The following is a 22,223-nucleotide window of genomic DNA, read 5'->3' on the forward strand; positions in this document are numbered from 1 at the left end:
CTAGTGTGGGTAACAGAGACCTTGTTTTAAAAGAAAAAATTAGCCGGGTGTGGTGGCCTGTGCCTGCGGTCCTAGCTATTAAGGAGGTTGAAGTGGAAGGATCACTTGAGCCTGGGAAACCTGGGAGGGTCAAGGCTGTGGTGAACTGTGTTCATACCACTGCATTCCAGCCTGGGTGACAAAGCAAGACTCTGTCTCAAAAAAATAAAATAAAAATTAGACAACTGACTCTTGCATTTTATAATAGGATTCAACTTGCTGAAAGTTTTCTAGGAATATTTATCTATATGTGTAGACCACCTGGAATAAAGGAGACACTTGAAGCAAAGGAAAAAAATTAATCAGGCTGTGCGTGGTGGCTCATGCCTGTAATTCCAGCACTTTGGGAGGCTGAGGTGGGCAAATCACCTGAGGTCAGAGTTTAAGACCAGCCTGGCCAACATGGCAAAACCCCATACCTACTACTAATACAAAAATTAGCCGGGCATAGTGGTGCATGCCTGTAATCCCAGCTACTCAGGAGGCTGAGGCAGGAAGAACTGCTTGAACCCAGGAGGTTGCAGTGAGCTAAGACAGTGCCACTGCACTCCAGCCTGGCTGACAGAGCGAGAATCCGTAACAAAAAAAAAAAGAAAGAAAGAAAAATTAACCTTCCAAAGGAAATGAACATACTTCCTCAATCCCAAGTACTGCACCAACCCTCAAGAACTTACTCTTCATGGAAGCATAGTGGCTAAATTATCCCTACTGTCCTACCATTCTCAGTAAGATGATTGTCATACATTCATCCTGTCCTGGTTTTGAGAAATGTGGCATTGCTGATGGGCTCTTATTAAATAGTTCTTGATACTGTATTTATAACTCCTGCAATACACAGAAGTTCAGAACAATCAAGTTTTCTTTTGGCTTACACAAAACCCATTCTTAAAAAAAGAAACCCGTTCTTGTTGGCACTAGATAGGGGAAGAATCAAAGCTATCACCCATATCTCTCTTGATTTATTTCCCAAGACAGTCCCTCTTTTGGGCAAGAAATAGTTCTACATATTCTATTCATTTCTCAAACACCAATGACTAATCAACTCACTTGGGTTCTCTCCATCCAAGCAGATATGACTGAATATAGCTGTTTCTAAACTAATTCATTTGGCATCTCAATATATTTGTGAAGCCCTCTCAAGTCCTATTGCTGTTACTTTCCTTCCAGCCAGTAATTCTGTTCCACAATAAACTAACCATTTGCCACAGAGCTGGACAGGCCCTTTGAGGAAGAAACTGAAGCCAAAAATGGTTAAGTAACTCTCCCAAAGTTATCTCTGCTAGTTAATAAAGGACCAGTCGTAGGAGCTAGGTCTCCATACCCTTGGCCCAATGTACTTTTCACCTAAATGTCCTTCCACACAAATACAGAAGCTATTACTGTTGTTTTATTATTACTCCCTCTGAAACCAAAAGAAACCCATTTTAGTGCCTTCGCCCAACTTTTCTTTGATTATATTTCTGACACAAGTGACACAAGTCGGATCAGATGAAAACCAGGTGGTCAATTAACAAATATCAATGGGACTCCCTCTGTCCCCAGTGCCAGGCACCAAGCTAGCACTGAATAGATTATGGTGAACTAGAGATGTGGCCCGCCCTTGTGAAGCTCATAGACAAGATAATCTGGAAAGCTTAAAGCTGAATTAACTCAAGTCCCCTGATGCATCCAACAATAAGCTAGAATGTCATCTTCCCCCAAATCACCACAGTGCTTCATGAACATAATCATCAATTCATTAAGTAATTTAAACTTGATGCTTAGCTCTCAATTGTTCAGGTCCCCAAACACAAATCACCACTTTGCAGATAAAAATAGACATAGAAAAGATGAGGAGTAAATTCATTTTCAAAAATTGTTTATCAAGTGTCAGTACTACAGCAGGCTGAGAATTTATCATCAATTTACATGAGACAAGATTAAAAATAGGAGAAAACCATTTTTCAGTAGTCTCTAAACACACCTATGATTGCTACCACACTTACATAATAATCTATAATCTAGGAATACTTTCCACATACATTATCTCATTTAACTCCTCTATAATATGTTTTTAAAATTAAGAAACTGTTACTCAAGGAAGTTAACTAAGGAACCTGCTCAAGTTCCTATAGCTAGTAAATAACAGATCCAAAATTAAAATAGTCTCCCAATTCTAGATCCCCAGACCTTTCTACTGAACCACACTGCTTTCATAAAGTCTCCTACCAAATTGTTTTAATTAATAATGCTGGATGAGCATGGTGGCACACACCTGTAATCCTAACACTCTAGGAGGCCAAGGCAGGATCACTTGAGCCCAGGAGTTCAAGACCAGCCTGGGCAACACAGCATGACCCCATTTCTACAAAAACATTTTTTAAAATTAGCCAGGCATGGTAGTATGCACCTGTAGTCCCAGCTACTCAGGAGGCTGAGATGGGAGAATCACTGGGGCCCTTGAGTTCAAGGTGGCAGTGAGGCATAATCGCACCACTGCACTCCAGCCTGGGTGATAGGGCGAGACCCTGTCTACAAAATAAAAAATAAAATAAAACAATTCTAATACCATTAGAAATAATAAGTTAATCTTTTTCCTTTTCTTTTTCTTTTTGTGAGACAAAAGTCTTGCTTTGTTGCCCAGGTTGGAATGCAGTGGCGCAATCTCAGCTCACTACAACCTCTACCTCCTAAGTTCAAGGTAGCACGTCAGGCTAATTTTTGTATTTTTAGTAAAGACAGTTTCTTCACTAAATGTTGTAAAGTTTCTTCACCATGTTAGCCCAGACTGGTCTTGAACTTCTGACCTCAAGTGATGTGCCCACTTCAGCCTCCCAAAATGTTGGGATTACAGTCATGAGCCACCACACCCAGCAGAAATAAGTTAATCTTCATTAAACATGTACTTATATGCCAGGTATTGTTCAAAGCCTTTTATATGAATAAACTTGTTAATGATAACATTTATATAAAAATATATCAACATTACAGCTCAGTCAATTAAAAATTTTATAAGCTATTAAAAATCTTGACAATGGCATTTGGAATTAATAGAAAGCCAGTTTCCAACAACCAACTCATTGTGAGAAACATACTACCAAACATACAAGCGGAGGTTGTGGGTGGAGAGAGAATATGAAAACCCAGAAGGCACATTCAGCCTGTAGGACTAGGAAGAGGTTTCCCATCGGGTTCTAAGACTCATATCAGTTTTATAGAGTACAAATGAACTCCGAAGAGTTGGCCAAGTAGATCACATGACTCACTCAGCTTTAATGCCTGCACTGGAACATAAGCAAGCCTGTTTACTAACTGTGGAAACATCCAGCATCGCTGAAACCCTCGGAGCTGAGATAGTCGCTCTGTGGAGAGAGAACAGAGCTGGGAACCCAGCCGTGCCCAGGGAACTAACTGGACTCTGAGGACAGCAGCATCTGCCTTTGCAGTATGTTACCCAGTTTGCATGTATTACCTTATTTGATTTGATCTCATGAAAACGAGAAAGAAGACAGTGACTAAGCCCCTAAACAATGAGCACAAGACCTTCTGGAGGAAAAAGGAAAGCCCCAGGAAGAAGCGGAATTCGTCACCAGGTCAAGCGAGCAGCCCTGGGCAAAACTAGCCAGGATCCCATGATCAGAGGCAGATAAGAAAGAAAAAAGGAAGTTAAAAAAAAAAAGTATACAATGTGTTAACTTATACATTTACTCTTGCGCAAAAGAACCATACTTTCCTATGTCTGATCATTCTCTTTCAAATGGAGTGGCTCGCTTTAAACAAAAAAGAAGCTGGTAAAGACTGGTAATTAGGGGGCTCCAGGCTTGGTCAGCAGGCAACAGCTCCTTTCCAAAAACAAAGGCACCACAGTGATATGGCATGCAGCTTAAAACAAAAAAAATAGGGCCAGGCCAGTGGCTCACGCCTGTAATCCCAACACTTTAGGAAGATGAGGCAGGCAGATCAGGGAGTCAAGAGACTGACACCAGCCTGGCCTACATGTTGAAACCTCATCTCTACTAAAAATAAAAAATTAGCTGGGCATGGTGGCATGCACCTGTAGTCCCAGCTAGTCAGGAGGCTGAGGCAGGAGAATCACTTGAGCCCAGAAAGTAGAGGGCGCCATGAGCTGAGATCTCACCACTGCACTCCAGCCTGGAGACAAAGCGAGACTCTGTCTAAAACAATAAATAAATAATAAATAAATAAAAGCCGGGCGCGGTGGCTCACGCCTGTAATCCCAGCACTTTGGGAGGCCAGGGGTCGGGGGGGAATCACGAGGTCAAAAGATCGAGACCATCCTGATCAACATGGTGAAACCCCGTCTCTACTAAAAATACAAAAAATTAGCTGGGCATGGTGGCGCGTGCCTGTAATCCCAGCTACTCAGGAGGCTGAGACAGGAGAATTGCCTGAACCCAGAAGGCGGAGGTTACGGTGAGCCGAGATCACGCCATTGCACTCCAGCCTGGGTAACAAGAGAGAAACTCCGTCTCAAAATAAATAAATAATTAATTAATAAAAATAATCCTCCAGAAATTACTGGAGCTCCTTCCTGATAAATTACACTGAGATTCCCAATTCATTCTGGTTAATAAAGGCAAAGAGACAGACCTAATTTCCTGCTAGTTTTCGCTCTTTGGCTGGACTATCTATTAGTTCATTTTAAATCTGTCAACCATTGTCAGTTCTCCATAGGTCTACTAACATCAAATGAAAAGAGGTATATGATCACATATAGGAGGATCTTTTAAAAATAACAATTGCTAACATTTATTAATGCTTATGAACTTCTAGGCATACTGCTAGTTTACAAATGAAGAAACTGAGGCTTAAAGAGCTACAACGATTTGCTTGGCATGGTGGCCCATGCCTGTAATCTCAGCACTTGTCAGCCATGTCAGGAGGACCACTTGCGCCCAGGAGTTCGAGGTCAACCTGAGCAACATAATGAGACCCTGTCTCTTAAAAAAGTAAAAAATAAAAATAAATTAAAAAAAAGAGTGGCCGGGCATAGTGGCTCATGCCTATAATCCCAGCACTTTGGGAGGCTGAGGCAGGCGAATCACAAGGTCTGGATTTTGAGACCAGCCTGGCCAACCTGGTGAAACCCCGTCTGTACTAAAAAAAAAAATTACAGAAAATTAGCTGGGTATAGTGGCAGACGCCTCTAATCGCAGCTACTCAGGAGGCTGAGGCAGGAGAATCGCTTGAACCCAGGAGGCGGAGGTTGCAGTGAGCTGAGATCGCTCCACTGCACTTCAGCCCGGGCAACAGAGTGAGACTCTGACTCAAAAAAAAAAAAACAATGAAAGAGGTACAATGACTTGCCCAAGATAATACAATTAGCACTGATTTAAACACAGGGTGCCCTACACAGTTACCTGCAATTAATGAGTTAAGAACACACAGTTCTTCCTCTTTTTCATTATTGAGTTTTAAGTCCTCACCTCAAACAAGCAAGATCCATTGTAACTTTAATTTCAAAACTGTAACAGAACTTCCTCCTTTAGGAATGGGTTGTAAGTGGATTTGCTGACATCAGTGCTAGGTTTGCCTTTATGAAAGGTACTTCTTCCAATACACAACCAGCCCAAATTCTCTTCCCCCAAATTTCACGAATACTTACTTGGGTACAGAAACCAACATGAGAGCCAAGGATCAAACCCCTGCAAGACAGCAGCACCTCATTCATGCTGACAGTTTCATGTTACCAAATCTGGTCACATGAAAAGCAAGAAAGCAATTTTAAAACGGAAATATTGCCAGGTGTGTAGCTCACACCTGTAATCCCAGCACTTTGGGAGGCAGAGGTGGGCAGAGCACTTGAGGCCAGGAGTTTGAGACCAGCCTAACCAACATGGTGGTCTCTACTAAAACAAAATACATAAATTAGCCGGGCATGGTGGTGGGTGCCTGTAATCCCAGCTACTCCAGAAGCTGAGGCACAAGAATCTCTTGAATCCGGGAAGCAGAAGCTGCAGTGAGCCAAGATCACGCCACTTCACTCCAACCTGGGTGACAGAGCAAGACTCCGCTTCAAAAAAAAAAAAAGAAAAGAAATAAACTTTCAAAATACCTGAAAGGGCTGTACCTTCCCCCTAAAGAACACTGGCAAGAAAAAAAAAACAATCCACAAGCCTGTCTGAACAAATGAAAACAGACCTCATATGGACAAATGCAATACTGTTTCTTTATACCATCTACATAATATTTACATTTTCCCATAACTAGGAAATTACTCACCACAGTCAAGTACCCCTGAATTTACCTCTGGCATGCCATGAAACCTGCATCTGCTTAAGGCCTAAATGGATAAATGTGGTAGTTAGATTTTTCATCTCAGAATTCCTTTGATATTAAAGTCCAATAAAATCAACTGAATTTTAATTCCCTAAGGAATGCTAAAGTTAATTTTAGTACTGGTACTTTTCTTCCTATGTGATACATTTAATTATGTTGTTTTCTAATTGCATTTTAAAAAGTTTTATTCCTATGACTTTGCTGGCAAAATATCAAAAAAGATTCCTTGAAACAAGCATTTGTAGGAAATTTTCACGATAAGCTTGTTTAAGAAATGGGGATTAAGAAGGGCTCATAATCTATCAATCACAAAGTAGTCAGAAATAACTCTTCACATCTTTTTAAGAGTCACTTGATAAAAAGATTCTGAAAGAAGAAAAAACTTAAAGTAGGAGTTAATCAGAATAAAAGACATTAAGCAACAATTCTCTACGAAGGCATCAACAAGCCTTAAAGTAAGTATTAAGTTGGTGCAAAAATAAAGGAGATTTTTGCTACTGAAAGTAATGGCAAAAACCGCAATTACTTTTGCACCAACTTAATAGATGCCAAGGCCAGATTCCTTTCTCATTGCAATTTTTCAACAAAAGACAATAAGCCTGTAAGTAAACAGTATAAATTATCTTTGGTGGGTAAGGTTTTCCAGCAGTTTGTCCTACCATCCTTTTTTCAATACCTAGTATAGTTACAAAATAAGTTAGGTTCTTCCAAATTCTACAAGAGTGGTTGGAAACCAAGCCCTAAATTTACTGAAATTTAAAGATAAACAGGAACTTCTAGTCACCCTTTTTTAAAAAAACATGGTTAGTGGAAAACACACCACCCAACTGCCCACCCTCTGAATCCCACAGGTTTATTTACAGTGATGCTTTCTTAGCAATGCCTTTCCCATGTTGTAACTACAGGAGCAACCAGGAAAATATTCTGCTGAGTTTCAGTGATGTCACCCTGAAACACATTCTGAAGTATTTCAAAATGCCTGGGCCGGGCTTGGTGGCTCACACCTATAATCTCAGAGCTTTGGGAGGCCAAAGCGGGCCTATCACCTGAGGTCAGGAGTTTGAGACCATCCAGCCAGAAAAACATGGTGAAATCCCATCCCTACTAAAAATACAAAAATTAGCCAAGCGTGGTGGTGCATGCCTATTCTCCCAGCTACTTGGGAGGCTGAGGCAAGAGAATCACTTGAACCTGGGAGGCGGAGGTTGCAGTGAGCCGCGATAGTGCCATTGCACTCCAGCCTGAGCGACAAGAGCAAAACTCCTCTTAAAAAAAAAAAAAAAAGCCTGAATGTGTAATATCCCTTTGGTACAAACAGTATACTAAGTCAAAAAAAAAAATCCCCAAAGTTCAGCTGGCCGCAAAAAAGGAGAACCATCTACTCAGCTAAAAATGCACAGGACCCGAGCAGTGCTCTCTCAAGATTCTGTCTACCTAACAGACAAATAGGCAAAGATCATGCATGGCTAATTCTCACACCAGGGGAATTTACTCAGAAGTATTAAAAAATATTAAATTAACAACGAATGTGCCGGGCACAGTGGCTCACGCCTGTAATCCCAGCACTTTGAAAGACTGAGGCGAGTGGATCACCTGAGGTCAAGAGTTTGAGATCAGCCTGGCCAACATGTATTTTTATCTGCTAAAAATACAAAAATTAGCCAGGCATAGTGGCACATGCCTATACTCCCAGCTACTTGGGAGGCTGAGGCAGGAGAACCACTTGAACCTGGGAAGTGGAGGTTGCAGTGAGCTCATGCCATTACACTCCAGCCTGGGCGACAAGAGCAAAACACAGTCTCAAAAAATAATAATTTTAAAAACAGTAATAATAAAGAAATGCAAAGTTAAATAGCAATAATGTGCCTTTACTTAACTATTTTAATGACTGTATCTAATGGAGGTAAGGGTGTAACGGAACTTCAAAATAGACATAAACTGGCAATATATAACTAGAACTATAGGAAGTCACATGCTCAAAATCAGCAAAATTCCATTTTTGTACAACTATCCTATAAAATTAATCCATAATGGAAAAGGTTTCCTGCAGAAGGAATCTCTTAGTGCTATTTACAGTAGCAAAAATTAGAAACCTCCAAATTTTCCAATATTTGGGGAATAATGCCAATTCATTAAAATATAATGTAGACAATAAAATGACAGCTGAACTCAAGCAGCAGTATTCCATAATCCTAGGTTTAAATAAGAATTCAAATTTGTCAGTATAGTATTCCTCAAAAAATTTAAAACAAAATTACCATATGATTCTATACCAATTATGACTTATGGTATAGATCCCAACGTTTTAAGAAGGGTCTTTAAGAAATATTTGGCCGGGCGCGGTGGCTCAGCCTATAATCCCAGCACTTTGGGAGGCCAAGGCGGGTGGATCACAAGGTCAAAAGATCGAGACCATCCTGGTCAACAAGGTGAAACCCCATCTCTACTAAAAATACAAAATTAGCTGGGCATGGTGGTGCGAGCCTGTAGTCCCAGCTACAAGGGAGGCTGAGGCAGGAGAATTGCTTGAACCCAGAAGGTGGAGGTTGCGGTGAGCAGAGATCGTGCTGTTGCACTCCAGTCTGGGTAACAACAGCGAAACTCCGTCTCAAAAAAAAAAAATAAAGAAGTATTTGTACACCCTGGTTCACAGCAGCATTATTCACAATAGCCAAAAAGGTGGAAGCAATCCAAATGTCTATGGAAAGATGAATGGATAAACAAAAAGTGAAATACACATACAATGGATATATTATTCAGCCTTTAAAAGGAAGGAAATTCTGACACATACTCCAACATGAATAAATCTTGAGGGTATCATGCTAAGTAAACTAAGGCAGTCACAAAAAAACAATTACTGTACAAGTTCACTTATAGGTGATATCTAGACTAGTCAAATTCAGACTAACCTACATAGGCCCCCTATGTAGGCAGGTTTCAATCTGTTTTGTTCACCAACAAATCTCTAGCACTTAGTCTAGCATCATTGTAAATATTCAACACTTGAGAAATGAATAAAAACTACCCTCCCCAATCTTACTACACACACACCGCGCGCGTGCGCGCACACACACGCTCAGACTGCACTAATTTATTTATTTATTTATTTATTTTTGAGATGAAGTTTCACTGTGTTGCCCAGGCTGGAGTACAGTGGCACAATCTTGCCTCACTGCAACCTCTACCTCCCAGGTTCAAGCAATTCTGCCTCAGCCTCCCAAGTAGCTGGGATCACAGGCACATGCCACCACGCCAGGCTAATTTTTGTATTTTTAGTAGAGACAGGGTTTCACTATGGCCAAGTTGGTCTTGAACTCCTGTCCTTATGATCTGCCCGCCTCAGCCTCCCAAAGTGCTGAGATTTACAAGCATGAGCCACCATGCCCAGCAACTTGCACTAATTTCAAGTGAACCCTTTGCTGACTATATTCTAAGTCTGTTAATTCCAAGATCTTCTAAATCTATCCTTTTGGTCTCCAATTCCCAAACTCACCCTTTTTCCTCCTCTAATTATCTCACTTTGTCTAGCATCTGAAAGAAGAACCAAGTGCTGCAATATATAATTAGTAAATTATTCTTAGCTGACTGAATCATATAGCAGTAGTTAGCTATTACAGTCCATAAAATGCATATTAAGCTCGCTGTTTTAATACTTTATGAAATATGAGCTCTATTCTCTCTGTAAACTGAAGGCAGAGTTGCACTGAGAATGCCATTAAGTCAGTTTTATCTTATTGGCTCATGTGGAAAAAAAAAAAAAAAAAAAGAAGAAGTTCCCCACACAAAAGTTTCACAATCCCAAAATGCTGGTATGTGTGTCCCCAGGATAGGCTGAGAAGAAACTATCTCCAACAGTAAAGGGCAAGTTCCCCTTCACAAAGAAAATCTTTCCAACATACAAGGCTGGCACTCCCCCATCCATCCATCCATTTGCTGCCGAAAAAACAACAGAGATTGAAACCTTGGGCAGGGGCTGCCAGCTCTGCTTTAGCAAACAGCACTGTTCAACAAAAATATAATGCGAGCCACATGCATAATTTTAAGTTTTCCAGTAGCCATGCTAAAAAATAAGTAACATTGATTTTATTTAACTCAATATATTCAAAATATTATCACTTCAACATGTAAGTGCAATTTTTTAATTATTGTAATATATTTTACATTCTTTCTTTCTAGTCTTCAAAATCTAGTGTGTATTTTTTACAGGAATCTCAATTCAGACTAGCCACATTTTAAGAGCTCAAAAACTACATGTCGCTGGTGACTACCAGCACAGTTTTAGAGTGGTCACCTTGATCTCAGAATATATTTTCTGATTTGTTACACACGTTTTTACACATATTCAAATACTCATCATTTTTTATGGGTTCTCACATCCTCCCTAAAGCATTATTTGGCCATCTCCATTTAAAAAAAAAAAAAACCAAAAGCCATTTGACTACACTACTGAAAGCCAAACCAGAACCACCTGTTTAAACTATTAAAAAAAACCTGGAATACTCAGGAGGCTGAGGCAGGAGGATCATCTGAGCCCAGGAGTTCAAGGCTATAGTGCACTATTATGCCTGTGAATAACCACTGCATTCCAGCTTGGGTAACATAGCAAGATCGCATCTCTTTAAAAAAGAAAAAAGGAAAAAAAAAGACCTGGAAAATAAACAAAATTTGGTTGATTTGTTTACTTTTTTTTTTTTGAGACAGAGTTTTGCTCTTGTTACCCAGGCTGGAGTGCAATGGCACAATCTCGGCTCACCGCAACCTCCACCTCCTGGGTTCAGGCAATTCTCCTGCCTCAGCCTCCTGAGTAGCTGGGATTACAGGCACGTGCCACCACGCCCAGCTAATTTTTGGTATTTTTAGTAGAGACAGGGTTTCACCATGTTGACCAGGATGGTCTTAATCTCTTGACCTCGTGATCCACCCGCCTCGGCCTCCCAAAGTGGCCTCCCAAAGTGCCGGGATTACAGGTTTGAGCCACCACGCCCGGCCCTAATTTGTTTACTTAATTTTGGTTACCATTTCGGTTAATTAACCAGTGTTTGGTTAACTCTGGTTAAAGTTATTAAAAAAGCATTTTCTATCCTTGAAGATGATTATGTTTCTGTTGGAAGACAGTCATCAAAAAGGAAATGCGATTGTTTTACACAGGGATGTAAAACAGGAAGGGATATACTTCCATGTCAACATTTCCATCTAAGTAGATGCATAGGGCCAGGCGTGGTGGCTCACGCCTGTAATCCCAGCACTTTGGGAGGCCAAGGCGGGCAGATTACAAGGTCCGGAGTTTGAGACCAGCCTGGCCAACATGGTAAACCCCCATCCCTACCAAAAATACAAAAAATTAACCAGGCGTGGTGGCGTACACCTGTAATTCCAGCTGCTCCGGAGGCTGAGGCAGGAGAATTGCTTGAACCCAGGAGGCAGAGGTTGCGGTGAGCAGAGATCCCACCACTGCACTTCCAGCCTGAGGGACAAAGCAAGACTCCATCTCAATAAATAAATAAATAAATGCATAGCTTTACCATGCTACAAAATAGGTGTGTTCCTGAAAAACTACAAACATTGCAAAGTTTCCTCAAATACACTAAAGGGGCAAGTTCTTCAGGGAAAAATTAAATACTTTCATTTGCCTATTGGGTAAGCTTTTTAATAACATTACTAAATGAGGCTGGGGACTGTATTTTGTTCACCACACTAACCCCAGAGCCTAGAACAGTGCCTGGCATATAGTAGGCTCTCAATAAATTGTCAACTAAGTAGATGAATGAATAAATTAGTTTTCTTAAAACAAGGGGAAAGTATATAAAGTGAATTATGCCTAACCAGTAATAACAGATATCACCAATATCATCCCATCTTAAATCACTGCTACCTGTAAGATACCGCAAAGGCTATGGTCTAGTTTGGAAAGGGGGAGTCATTGTGTATAAAGGAAAATAGTAGCAAATACTGGGACAGCCATCCAAAATGAGCAGGCTTTCATTTGGTCAAGCACCTTAAGTGCCAAGCATTTATTTCATGTAGTAGGTAAAAAATGCTAGTCTCTGTCCTCAGTAAACAAAATATAATGGCAAATTATAATTTTTGCTATGAAAGGAAAGAACAGAGGGCTTTAAGACTTTTCTGAGGAGACATTTAAGTCGACATGTTAAGGAGAAAGAAGGGCAGCAACTCCAAACCATGGTTCTGAGATGGGGATGGAGCCCAAAAGGAATTAAAGGCTAAAAGCTATTACATCACAGGTAAACAATATGCGGGGCCTTGTTATAGAGGTAACGCCTGCTTGCCATGAGAATAAAATCTTCCTACTAGGCAGTGTGTGTAGTTCTTCAAAGAGAGGAAGATGCAAAGAGGTTAAGTTAGCCAAGACTTGTCATATAGAAGAGAAGATCCTTTGCATGCATTTATCATATATCCTACTGTCTTTTCACCATCCCTTCTGAAGTGGGACTGATAGTCAATGGCCTTTGGCCAAATTAGGAGCGAACCACATGTTTCAAACTGGGGCCTTTATTTGAAGACAGCTACTTATGCTTTGGAGACTTGGGGGTGGAAAATGCAAGCGCTAATGCCCAGGGGGCTAGGAGCTGGTGATCAGGCCACACTAGAAAGCATTTGGTCAGCCTCAGTTTTTTTCTCCCAGAAAAAGAATGCTAACAGCATGACATGCACTGACTGCCAAAGGAAGTCTAAAAAGAATAACCACATTATGGGATATTTTTAGCCTTTCTTTTAAAAAATGTTTTGTGTCACTGCTTTTCAAATAATTCCAAATCTTGAAAGTTAGCCAGAAGAAGAAATGGAGTAAGGAGTATACTGCTCAAATATAAGGCTTTATAAGACTGGGAACTAATTTTCTTTTGAAATTCATTTAAAGGAATATGCCTTTGTGAATCTTGCAAACACAAAATTCCAATGGATTAATATCGCGTAAGAACAGAACATATCAGATATGCAGACCAGGTGTGCAAATCACCTTGCACTAGGCTAAATGTCTGGTGAAAATGTTTATGTCCCATAATACAGGAATTAAAAATTAACATTTAAAAAGCTAGTATAGGCCGGGTGTGGTGGCTCATGCCTGTAATCCCAGCACTTTGGGAAGCCGAGGCAGGCAGATCACTTGAGGTCAGGAGTTCAAAACCAGCCTGTGCAACATGGCAAAATCCTGTCTCTACAAAAAATTAGCTGGGCATGGTGGCAGGCTCCTGTGATTCCACCTACTTGGGAAGATGAGGCAGGAGAATTGCTTGAACCCGGGAGGCAAAGGCTGCAGTGAGCCAAGATCATGCGACTGCAGTCCAGCCTGGGCAACAAGAGCATAACTCCGTCTCAAAAAAAAGCTACTACAGTCAAAACACCCATGTCTTAAACCACTATTCTTTTACCCCAGTGATCTAGCTCTAAAACTTCTAATGGAAACACTAATAAAAGAGTGCAGCTCATTACTGTTGATTCTAGCAATAAGACACAACCAAATAATTGAGACACAAAAATATTTGAATAAGAAAGAGAAAACCGGGCCGGGCGCGGTAGCTCACGCCTGAAATCCTAGCACTTTGGGAGGCTGAGGTGGGTGGATCACCTGAAGTCAGGAGTTCAAGACAAGCCTGGTCATCATGGTGAAACCCCATCTTTAAAAAAATAAAAAAGAAAAAAAAAAAAGAAAGAGAAAACCAAAAGGGTGAAGGTGAGGCCTGCTATCTGCACTCTCATAGACTTACTTACTGAAAAATTCTTCAGCACAATTTTTCTAAGTGTGGGTTGTAGAGAAGACAACTGCAAGTTTTTTCAAGACTTCTTGACTATTCTAGTGTCTAATTTCCTTATTCCTATTAACTACCACAGGCTCAACAGGAGAGGTAGCTTAGCTAAGAGGTCAGACATACTCCAACAGATTAATAATTTTAGGCCATTTCTACTCTGGAAATCTGAGTATGTCTTATATTTACAGGTAGTTTGATTTTGGTGGGAAATCAAGAAGGCAAATGATAAATACAGACTATTCACATTTTTGTTTCTGCTGAAAACAATGATGAGGGGATCCTTTGAAACACAAGGAATCCACAAATTATTATAAAGACTGTCATGACAATATATACAGGTCAGGGAGTTTAAATTTTAAGAAACAGCCAAGAGCAGTGGCTCATGCCTGCAATCCCAGCACTTTGGGAGACAGAGGCAAGCAGATCACTTAAGGTCAGGAGTTCAAGACCAACCTGCCTAGCCAACAAAGAGCAAAACCCTGTCTCTACTAAAATAAAAATAAATAAAAAATAGCCAGGCCTGGCAGTGGGTGCCTATAATCCCAGCTACTCAGCAGGCTGAGGTACAAGAATCACTTGATACTGGGAGGCAGAAGTTGCAGTGAGCCAAGATCCCACTACTGTACTCCAGCCTGGGTGACGCAGTAAGAATCCATCTCAGAAAAAAAAAGAAAAAGAAAACTCTGAAGCTTTAGGTGTCCTTATTTGCAAAGGGAATATGGAGCTGTAAAATTATTTTCATAGCTAAGAAGTTACCAAAGAGAGTGGAATTTGAGTCAGAAAACCTGAGCTCCAGCCTTCTTGCCATCTAGGTGTGGGCCTTAGACAATCACTAAATAATACCTCTCCTTTTCATTAGGTTAATGTTTCATCTAGTTTTTGGGAGAATCATAAGATAGAGCACATTTGAAAATGGTAAAGATCCAGTTATTATCAAATCAGGAAAACATTCATTCATTTAGCTTGCATTCATTGAGCAACTACTGTATATATGGTATTGACCCAGACCCTGGGTCTACAATAAACATGACATTCAAACTGCCGCAAAGGTCATATGTTAATTCCCTTTATATCTTTCAGACAGTTTTGTTTTTGAAACAGGATCTCGCTCTGTTGCCCAGGCTGAAGTGCAGTGGTGCAGTACAATCACAGTTCACTGCAACCTCTGCCTCCCGGCCTCAAGCAATAGTCCCAACTCAGACTCCCAAGTAGCTGGGACTACAAGCCAGCACCACTATGACTGGCTAATTTTTGCATTTTTTGGTAGAGAGGGGGTTTCACCTGGACAAAAACTAATTTTGTCCAGCCTGCTCTGGAGCTCCTGGGCTCAAGCAATTTTCCCATATCAGCCTTCCAAAGTGCAAAGTGCTGGGATTACAGGTGTGAGCTACCACACCCCGCCTAGAGAGGCTTTTAACCCTTTTCCTTTACTTTTTTTTTTGTTAACAATAAGGTTTAAAATAAGAAAGAAAATGATAGCATTTTCTTTATATCTAAAAGGTTTTGTTACTGTTGGGAATAGAAAGAAGTTGAACTATGTTCCCTTGCCTGGCATGAGAACAAAGAAATTTCTTATCCACCCCCTCTCATGCCTTTCTCCCCATTCTGCATTTACCACAAACATCTTGCTTTCTCTGGATATCTTCAAGAATTCTAGAAAGCTCATTTTCCTGGCTTTTCTACCAGGTGGTACAGCATCCCCAAAAAAATCACTGTAACTCTAATAGATCCTTTTAGCAACACCTCTTTCCATCTCTCTAGAGAAAGGATAAATTTCACTACTATGCAGTATGTCAGAAGTGCTTATCTTATTCTTATCAGCAAGAAAACAGCTTATCTATCCTTAGATAAAAGAAATGTTCTACATTAAGAGTGATTTGCTTTATATTTATAATGTTTTACTTCCCTAATTCACCTATCTTCCCAGGAATTTAAAACATTCATATCACTTCTTTAAATAAATCAAAACGCCCACTAAAATTCAGAGTTTAGAATACTTTCTCCCCCAGGCAAATAACTCCTACAGCTCAGCACCTTACATGTGTTATGTTAGAAAGGGAAAATATGCAAGCAATAAAGCTTCAAATACACATGTGAAGCTCTTCAAGCACGGAACTATGTCTTCCTGTCCTGATTTCTAACACAATATTTCAAAATACATATTAATGTTAAGCTAATTCTAAATGCTAAATAATACTACCCTGGGTATAATATATACGCTAGATGAAAATCACATAAAAGAATGCATGTAACATAGAAACAATAAACGTGGTCCGACGTGGTGGTTCATGCCTTTAATCACAGCACTTTGGGAGGCCGAGGCAGGCAGATCACCTGAGGCAAGGAGTTAAGAGACCAGCCTGGCCAACACGGTGAAACCTTGTCTGTACTAAAAATACAAAAATTAGCCAGGTGGTGGTGCATGCCTGTAATCCCAGCTACTCAGGAGGCTGAGGCAGGAGAATCACTTGAACCTGGGAAGCAGAGGTGGCAGTAGGCGGAGATCACACGACTGCACTCCAGCCTGGGTGACAGAGTGAGACTCCATCTAAAAAAAAAAAAAAAAAAAAAAAAAAAAAGGCAAGCTAAATGCATATAAACCTAGATTTAAAAAATGGTATCTTTCCTTTTTTTTTTTTTTTTTTTTGAGACGGAGTTTTGCTCTTATTGCCCAGGCTGGAGTGCAATGGCACAATCTTGGCTCACTGCAACCTCCGCCTCCTGGGTTCAGGCAATTCTCCTGCCTCAGCCTCCTGAGTAGCTGGGATTACAGGCACGCGCCACTATGCCCAGCTAATTTTTTGTATTTTTAGTAGAGATGGGGTTTCATCATGTTGACCAGGATGGTTTTGATCTCTTGACCTCGTGATCCACCCGCCTCGCCCTCCCAAAGTGCTAGGATTACAGGCTTGAGCCACCGCACGCGGTCGATATCTTTACTTTTTAAAGCACAAAAGGATTCTCATACAATTCCAATCTGAATGCTTTGGCCCTTGTGACATTTCACCCCTGGAGAATCCAAGAACCAGCTAGTTAGCAGACACTCCTGGAATAAACTTCAAACTAGCATGAGTTCCTTTTCATGTCAAATGGTAAACACAACATAAATGAAAGGAGAAAAGGCAAAGTGGAGAAGGGGAAGAGAGAGGCCAAGAAAGAGAAAAGCAAAATGGAAAAAGCACAAGAAAATGCAATCTTTCTATAAACGGGGCGGGGATGGGGGGGTGCGGTGCGGCGGCGGGGAGGGCAGTATTTCCAACTTCCAAACTTCACAGCAAATTCATGCTCTTGGAACACACTGCCGAAAGTAAGAGATCCCACTCAAAACGCTGGTAAATAGTGGGGCCTTAAGCCTTAGAAACAATAAAAGACGGACAACTATGGCACCAGGACTTGACTGGAGATTAACTGCTGTTATTAAATAAGGGCACTTGACTTCAGCTTACCCTTCACCGTCTCCTCTCCTCCTCCGGGTTTGGGACTTAAAGAGCCTTTAAAGACTAGAACTTCCGAATTTTAGAAAGATTTTTACTTCAGAGAGTCACTAAACTTAGGAGGTCTGGCAAGACCACCCTGACAGATTGCACCGTCCCACATCTACCAAAAAAAGGCAGCATCAGGCCCCTTCTTGCTTCTAGTCTCTTGGTCTCTATCTGATATTAATAGAAATGTTTGCCGAACGCCTGTTTTCTAAAAGCAACATATTTGTTACAAATCTTCGGTAATCTGATGTGAGCTTGTCCGAGTTGGCCGGCTCCCAGGACCGGGAGGCCGCGGGTTCTAGCATCGACCTCCTCAGTCCAGCCGACGTGCCCCGTTTCGGAAAGGCTCCCCTAAAAAACACGGCCACGGCTGGCGAAATAGGCACAAGTTCCCTTCCCAACCTTTCCCAACTCGTGCTTCCCACGGCGTGCTGCCTCCAAAAAAGGAAGAAACCGGCTGAAAGGTTAGCTGTCGCCGGCTAGTACAGGAGCTTGTTTGCCAAACATCTGGGCACCAAAAAACCTAGCTTTACAGGAAACGCACAACCCTGAGTCCCGCAAGCGAGATTTAGTGAGCGCCTACTCTGTCAAGGCCCGCGGTGTCCTCGGACACCCACCTTACCGGGGCGTCCGGGCAAGGAAGGAGGGAGCCAGGTCACCCGGCCACTCCTAGATATCACACGTTGCCCCCAGCCACTCCAGGGGGCCACAGGCCAGTGAGTAACCTAACAGGAAGAACAGGCGCGCGGACCCGACCGTTGACCCAGAGGAGACGCGAAGAGGAAAGACGGGGAGTGACCCTGAGACGCCTCCTGGCTCCGGGACTGCTCCCCGCAGGCGGCGGCCCGAGGCGGGGCTGCAGAGGCCATCTGGCGCGGAAGGCAGGAGCCGGCCCTCAGCCTCCCCGCCCTTCCTCCGCCTTCCCTCGCCCACATGCACAAACTCCAGGCACGTTCCCAGGATCCAAAAAGGCAGAGAGGCCACTTCTCCGCCCTCTCCTACTTCCCGGCGAGCATCCCCTGCGCGCCCCGCAGAGACACGTGGAGTCTGGGGGCGCCCGCCGCGCGCCACTCACTTGCTGGCCGGAGCGGGGCTTGCCCTGGGGCGCTCTCCTGAAGAAGGAGGTCCTGGCAGTGAAGAAGAAGTCCTCGGCGTCCTCTTCCAGGCTGCTGTAGCCGCTGCTCATGCTGCCGGTCCCGTAGCGCGCGGGCGGCCTCCCCGGGGCGCAAGCGGCCAAGCAGGGGGTGCCCGGCGCGCGGTCCCGGGCCGTCCTGCTGCAGCTGCGGCCGCCGCTCAACCCGGCTGCCCGGCCCCTCCTGCCGCCTCCCCGCCGGGCTCCAGGCGCTGCCTGGCCGCGGTGCGCCCGCAACCCCGCCTCCCTGGGCCCCGCCCCGGACGGGTGGCCGGTCGAGCTCCTCCCCACGAGGCCCGGACGCTCCCCGCCCGACCGCAGGTGGGGGCAACCCGGGCCCGCCCTTTCCAGGGGCGCGGGTCTCTCCCGGCAGCTTCGCGGAATCCGGAAAGCCGGGTGCTAGGGCTGCGTCTCCTGGGGCTGTGCTCCAGTCGCTTCCTTAACCTCCCGGAAACTGCAAATTCCTCGGCTAGCTGTCCGCCCGCCCCCAGCCCCGCTAGGACGAGTTTTGGAGAGGGCGGGTGCAGAGCGGGGAACTTTCTCGCTGTCCACGCCCCGCTCGCCCCCTCCCAGGGTTCTTTGGGAGTGGGTGGGGGTTGCCTGGCCGAGGGGTACCCAGGTCCCGAGGCGTCCTGCAGCCGCAACGCCCCGCCCTGAACCCCAGCAGCTCGCCCCTCCTGGAGGATTTCAAGTTAACAGAGATGGGTGGGGAAATTAGCAACTGGGTTGAGTTTTTTTCGAATGAAAACATCCTTTCTGGTTATTCATTTGAGCTTCCGTCTTACTCTTTTGCCCTTCTTTCTAGCTAGGGCTCACTTCCAGATAAGATCGTTATCTTAGGCGCACTCAGTGCAACTGAGGGGTAAACTAGTTCTATAGTTACCGAACAATCGAGTGCTTATTAATTAAATGTGCTTTGTAAATTCCCCGCCACGGTCAACCTTGTACGGTCACCCACAAGGCATGGTTTAAGTGGTGGGGATAAGGAGATCAGGGAATTCTAATCACCCACGTACAAAAAAGTAAGTTTCCATGTTTTCTAAATTCCTTGCCGTCAGCTAATCCTCTTTTAAAAGCCACCTGTGGGTAACGGCCTTTTACACCTTGGTGTTATTGCACTGATTTAAATCATACTAATTTCAAATCTTGACTGAAAGGTTCTTTTGAAGATGAAAGCCCTGCTATGGTTAGTGAGCTTCAGAAGAGCTTTCATTAGGAGGGGAAGAGAGACGTTAGAAAAGAGAAAATGTCCACCCATTATAGTCAAACTAGCCAAACCTTCTTACACTTTCTCCTTCAATCCTCCGAGCAACTCTGTAAGGTAGGCAGTACTATTTATGCCGGTGTTACCCCTAGAGCAGCAGCTGAGACTTAAAGATAGGAAAGGTGGCAGGACTCAGACCGGTCTGCTCTGCGTTCTGTTGATCTGAACGTGGTCACATACCCTACAGGGTTCTCTGCTTGGTCCGGGTCAGCCATGCTCTTTTGTGGACTACAGGAAGAATTGGACCAGAAAATGACCGGAAGGAGAGAAAAATTGGCTCATGAGGCATCCTTCTGTCCCCAGGCTGAAAGAAGGCTTCCAAACCTGCTCCACCTTCAGGCTCACACATCCAACTTGTAAAACAGTAATTACCCCCACGTGATTCACAACAACTCCAGAAGACGGGTTCTTTGAGTTACAGCCCATTTTAAAGGTCCCACATTAAAGTCGTCTTCTCAGCCACACAGCTACTGAATGATAGAAAGCTAGGAGTTGTAACTCCATATTGTTTCACCCAGCTTAAGCGGATTCCTCTGTGTGCCACGCACGTACGTAATGTAGAATAGGACTTTACGACAAATTTTTCTTACTTGGTTTCTCTTATTTCATTATTCAGACATAATATTTTATTAGAGCAGCTTTATTAGTATTCCAATTTAAGAGTAATGTGTAGGTTAAGGAATCAAATTATTCATTTTATTGTGGGTAGAAAGAGGAAAATAATTTTACCCAGAACAAATTGAAGTTTATGACTACTTTGAGGAAAAATGCGTTAAAATGCTTTATTGGCTGGGCGCCCTGGCTCATGCCTGTAATCCCAGCACTTTGGGAGACCGATGCAGGTGGATAAACTGAGGAGTTCGAGACCAGCTTGGCTAAGGTGGTGAAACCCCGTCTCTACTAAAAATACAAAAATTATCTGGGCGTAGTAGTGCACACCTGTAATCCCAGCTACTCGGGAGGCTGAGGCAGGAGAATCACTTGAACCCGGAGGGCCGGAGGTTGCAGTGAGCCGAGATGGCGCCATTGTCCTCCAGCCTGGGAGATGAGTAAAACTTCGTCTCAATCATTCAATCAATCAATCAATCAATCAAATGTTTTATGATGCACCACACCATAAAAATTCTTTTTAATTGTATTATTTTGAAGCTCCAAAGGACTGAATTAATTTGTGTATCTGTCAGCATACCATCAGAAGCAGTTATAATAAAAAGGCATGATTGAGTGGGACACAGGGAGGGGTGGCCAGGGGAAGCTGAGGAGGAGGATCACTTGAACTCAGTAGTTCCTGTCCAGTGTGATCGACATAGTGAGACCTATTCTCTAAAAAATTGAATTTTTTTTTTTTTTAAAAAAGGCATGATTAGGCCAGACATGGTGGTTTACACCTGTAATCCTAGCACTTTGGAAGGCCGAGTTGGGAGCATTGCTTGAAGCCAGGAATTCAAGACCAGCCTGGGTAACAAAATGAGACCCTGTCTCTACAAAAACAAAAACCAAAAAAAATTAGCCAACGTGGTGTCACATGTCGGTGGTCCCAGCTATTCAGGAGGTTAGGTGGGAGGATCACTTGAGCCCAGAAGTTTAAGGCAACAATGAACTATGATCTCACCACTGCATTCCAGCCTGGGTAACAGAGTAAGAGTCTATATTTCTCTCAAAAAAAAATAAATAAAAGCCATGATCAAATAATGAAATAGAAGCACTGCTTTTAAACAACAAAAACAAAAAAAAAACATAAAGGGAAGGACCAGGCAAGGTGGCTCCTGCCTGTAACCCTGGCACTTTGAGAGGCTGAGGCTGGCAGATTACTTGAGGTCAAAAGTACAAGACCAGCCTGACCAACATGGTGAAAACCCATCTCTATTAAAAATATAAAAAAATTAGCCAGGCATGGTGGCACATGCCTGTAGTCCCAGCTACTCGGGAGGCTGAGGCAGGAGAATCCTTGAACCTGGGAGGAAGAGATTGCAGTGAGCTGAGATGATGCCACTGCACTCCATCCTGGGTGACAGAGGGAGACTCCATCTCAAAAAAAATGAAAGGAAAGAAGGGAGGGAGGGAGGGAGGGAAGGATTGTCATTTGTTTCCTAAAAGCAAAATAATAACATTTCTATATTTTTCTGGTAGTATTTTTTTTTTGAGACAGGGTCTCACTTTGTTGCCCAGGCTGGTGGTGTGCAGTGGTGCCAATGTTGGCTCACTGCAGCCTCAACCTCCCAAGCTCAAGCAGTTCTCCCACCTCAGCTTCCCCAGTAGCT

General features: G+C 43.0%; 1 protein-coding gene across 2 annotated transcripts in view; it reads right to left on the reverse strand.

Annotated features, from left to right (window-relative positions):
- Positions 1–22,223, reverse strand: part of RASSF3 (Ras association domain family member 3) — a 176,769-nt gene that overhangs the window by 67,491 nt on the left and 87,055 nt on the right. Inside the window, exon 1 of one of the 2 annotated variants that reach the window (XM_035256197.3) lies at positions 18,642–18,887. The exons of the other annotated variant lie outside the window; for it this stretch is intronic. Within the exon in view, the coding sequence (XP_035112088.1) occupies positions 18,642–18,752 (111 nt within the window). The 5' untranslated portion in view covers positions 18,753–18,887. Of the gene's footprint in view, positions 1–18,641; positions 18,888–22,223 lie in introns of those variants that run through there. 2 annotated transcript variants of the gene reach the window in all.

This window comes from Callithrix jacchus, chromosome 9 (assembly GCF_049354715.1).
Source record: "Callithrix jacchus isolate 240 chromosome 9, calJac240_pri, whole genome shotgun sequence".
NCBI classification, from domain to species: Eukaryota; Metazoa; Chordata; class Mammalia; order Primates; family Cebidae; genus Callithrix; species Callithrix jacchus.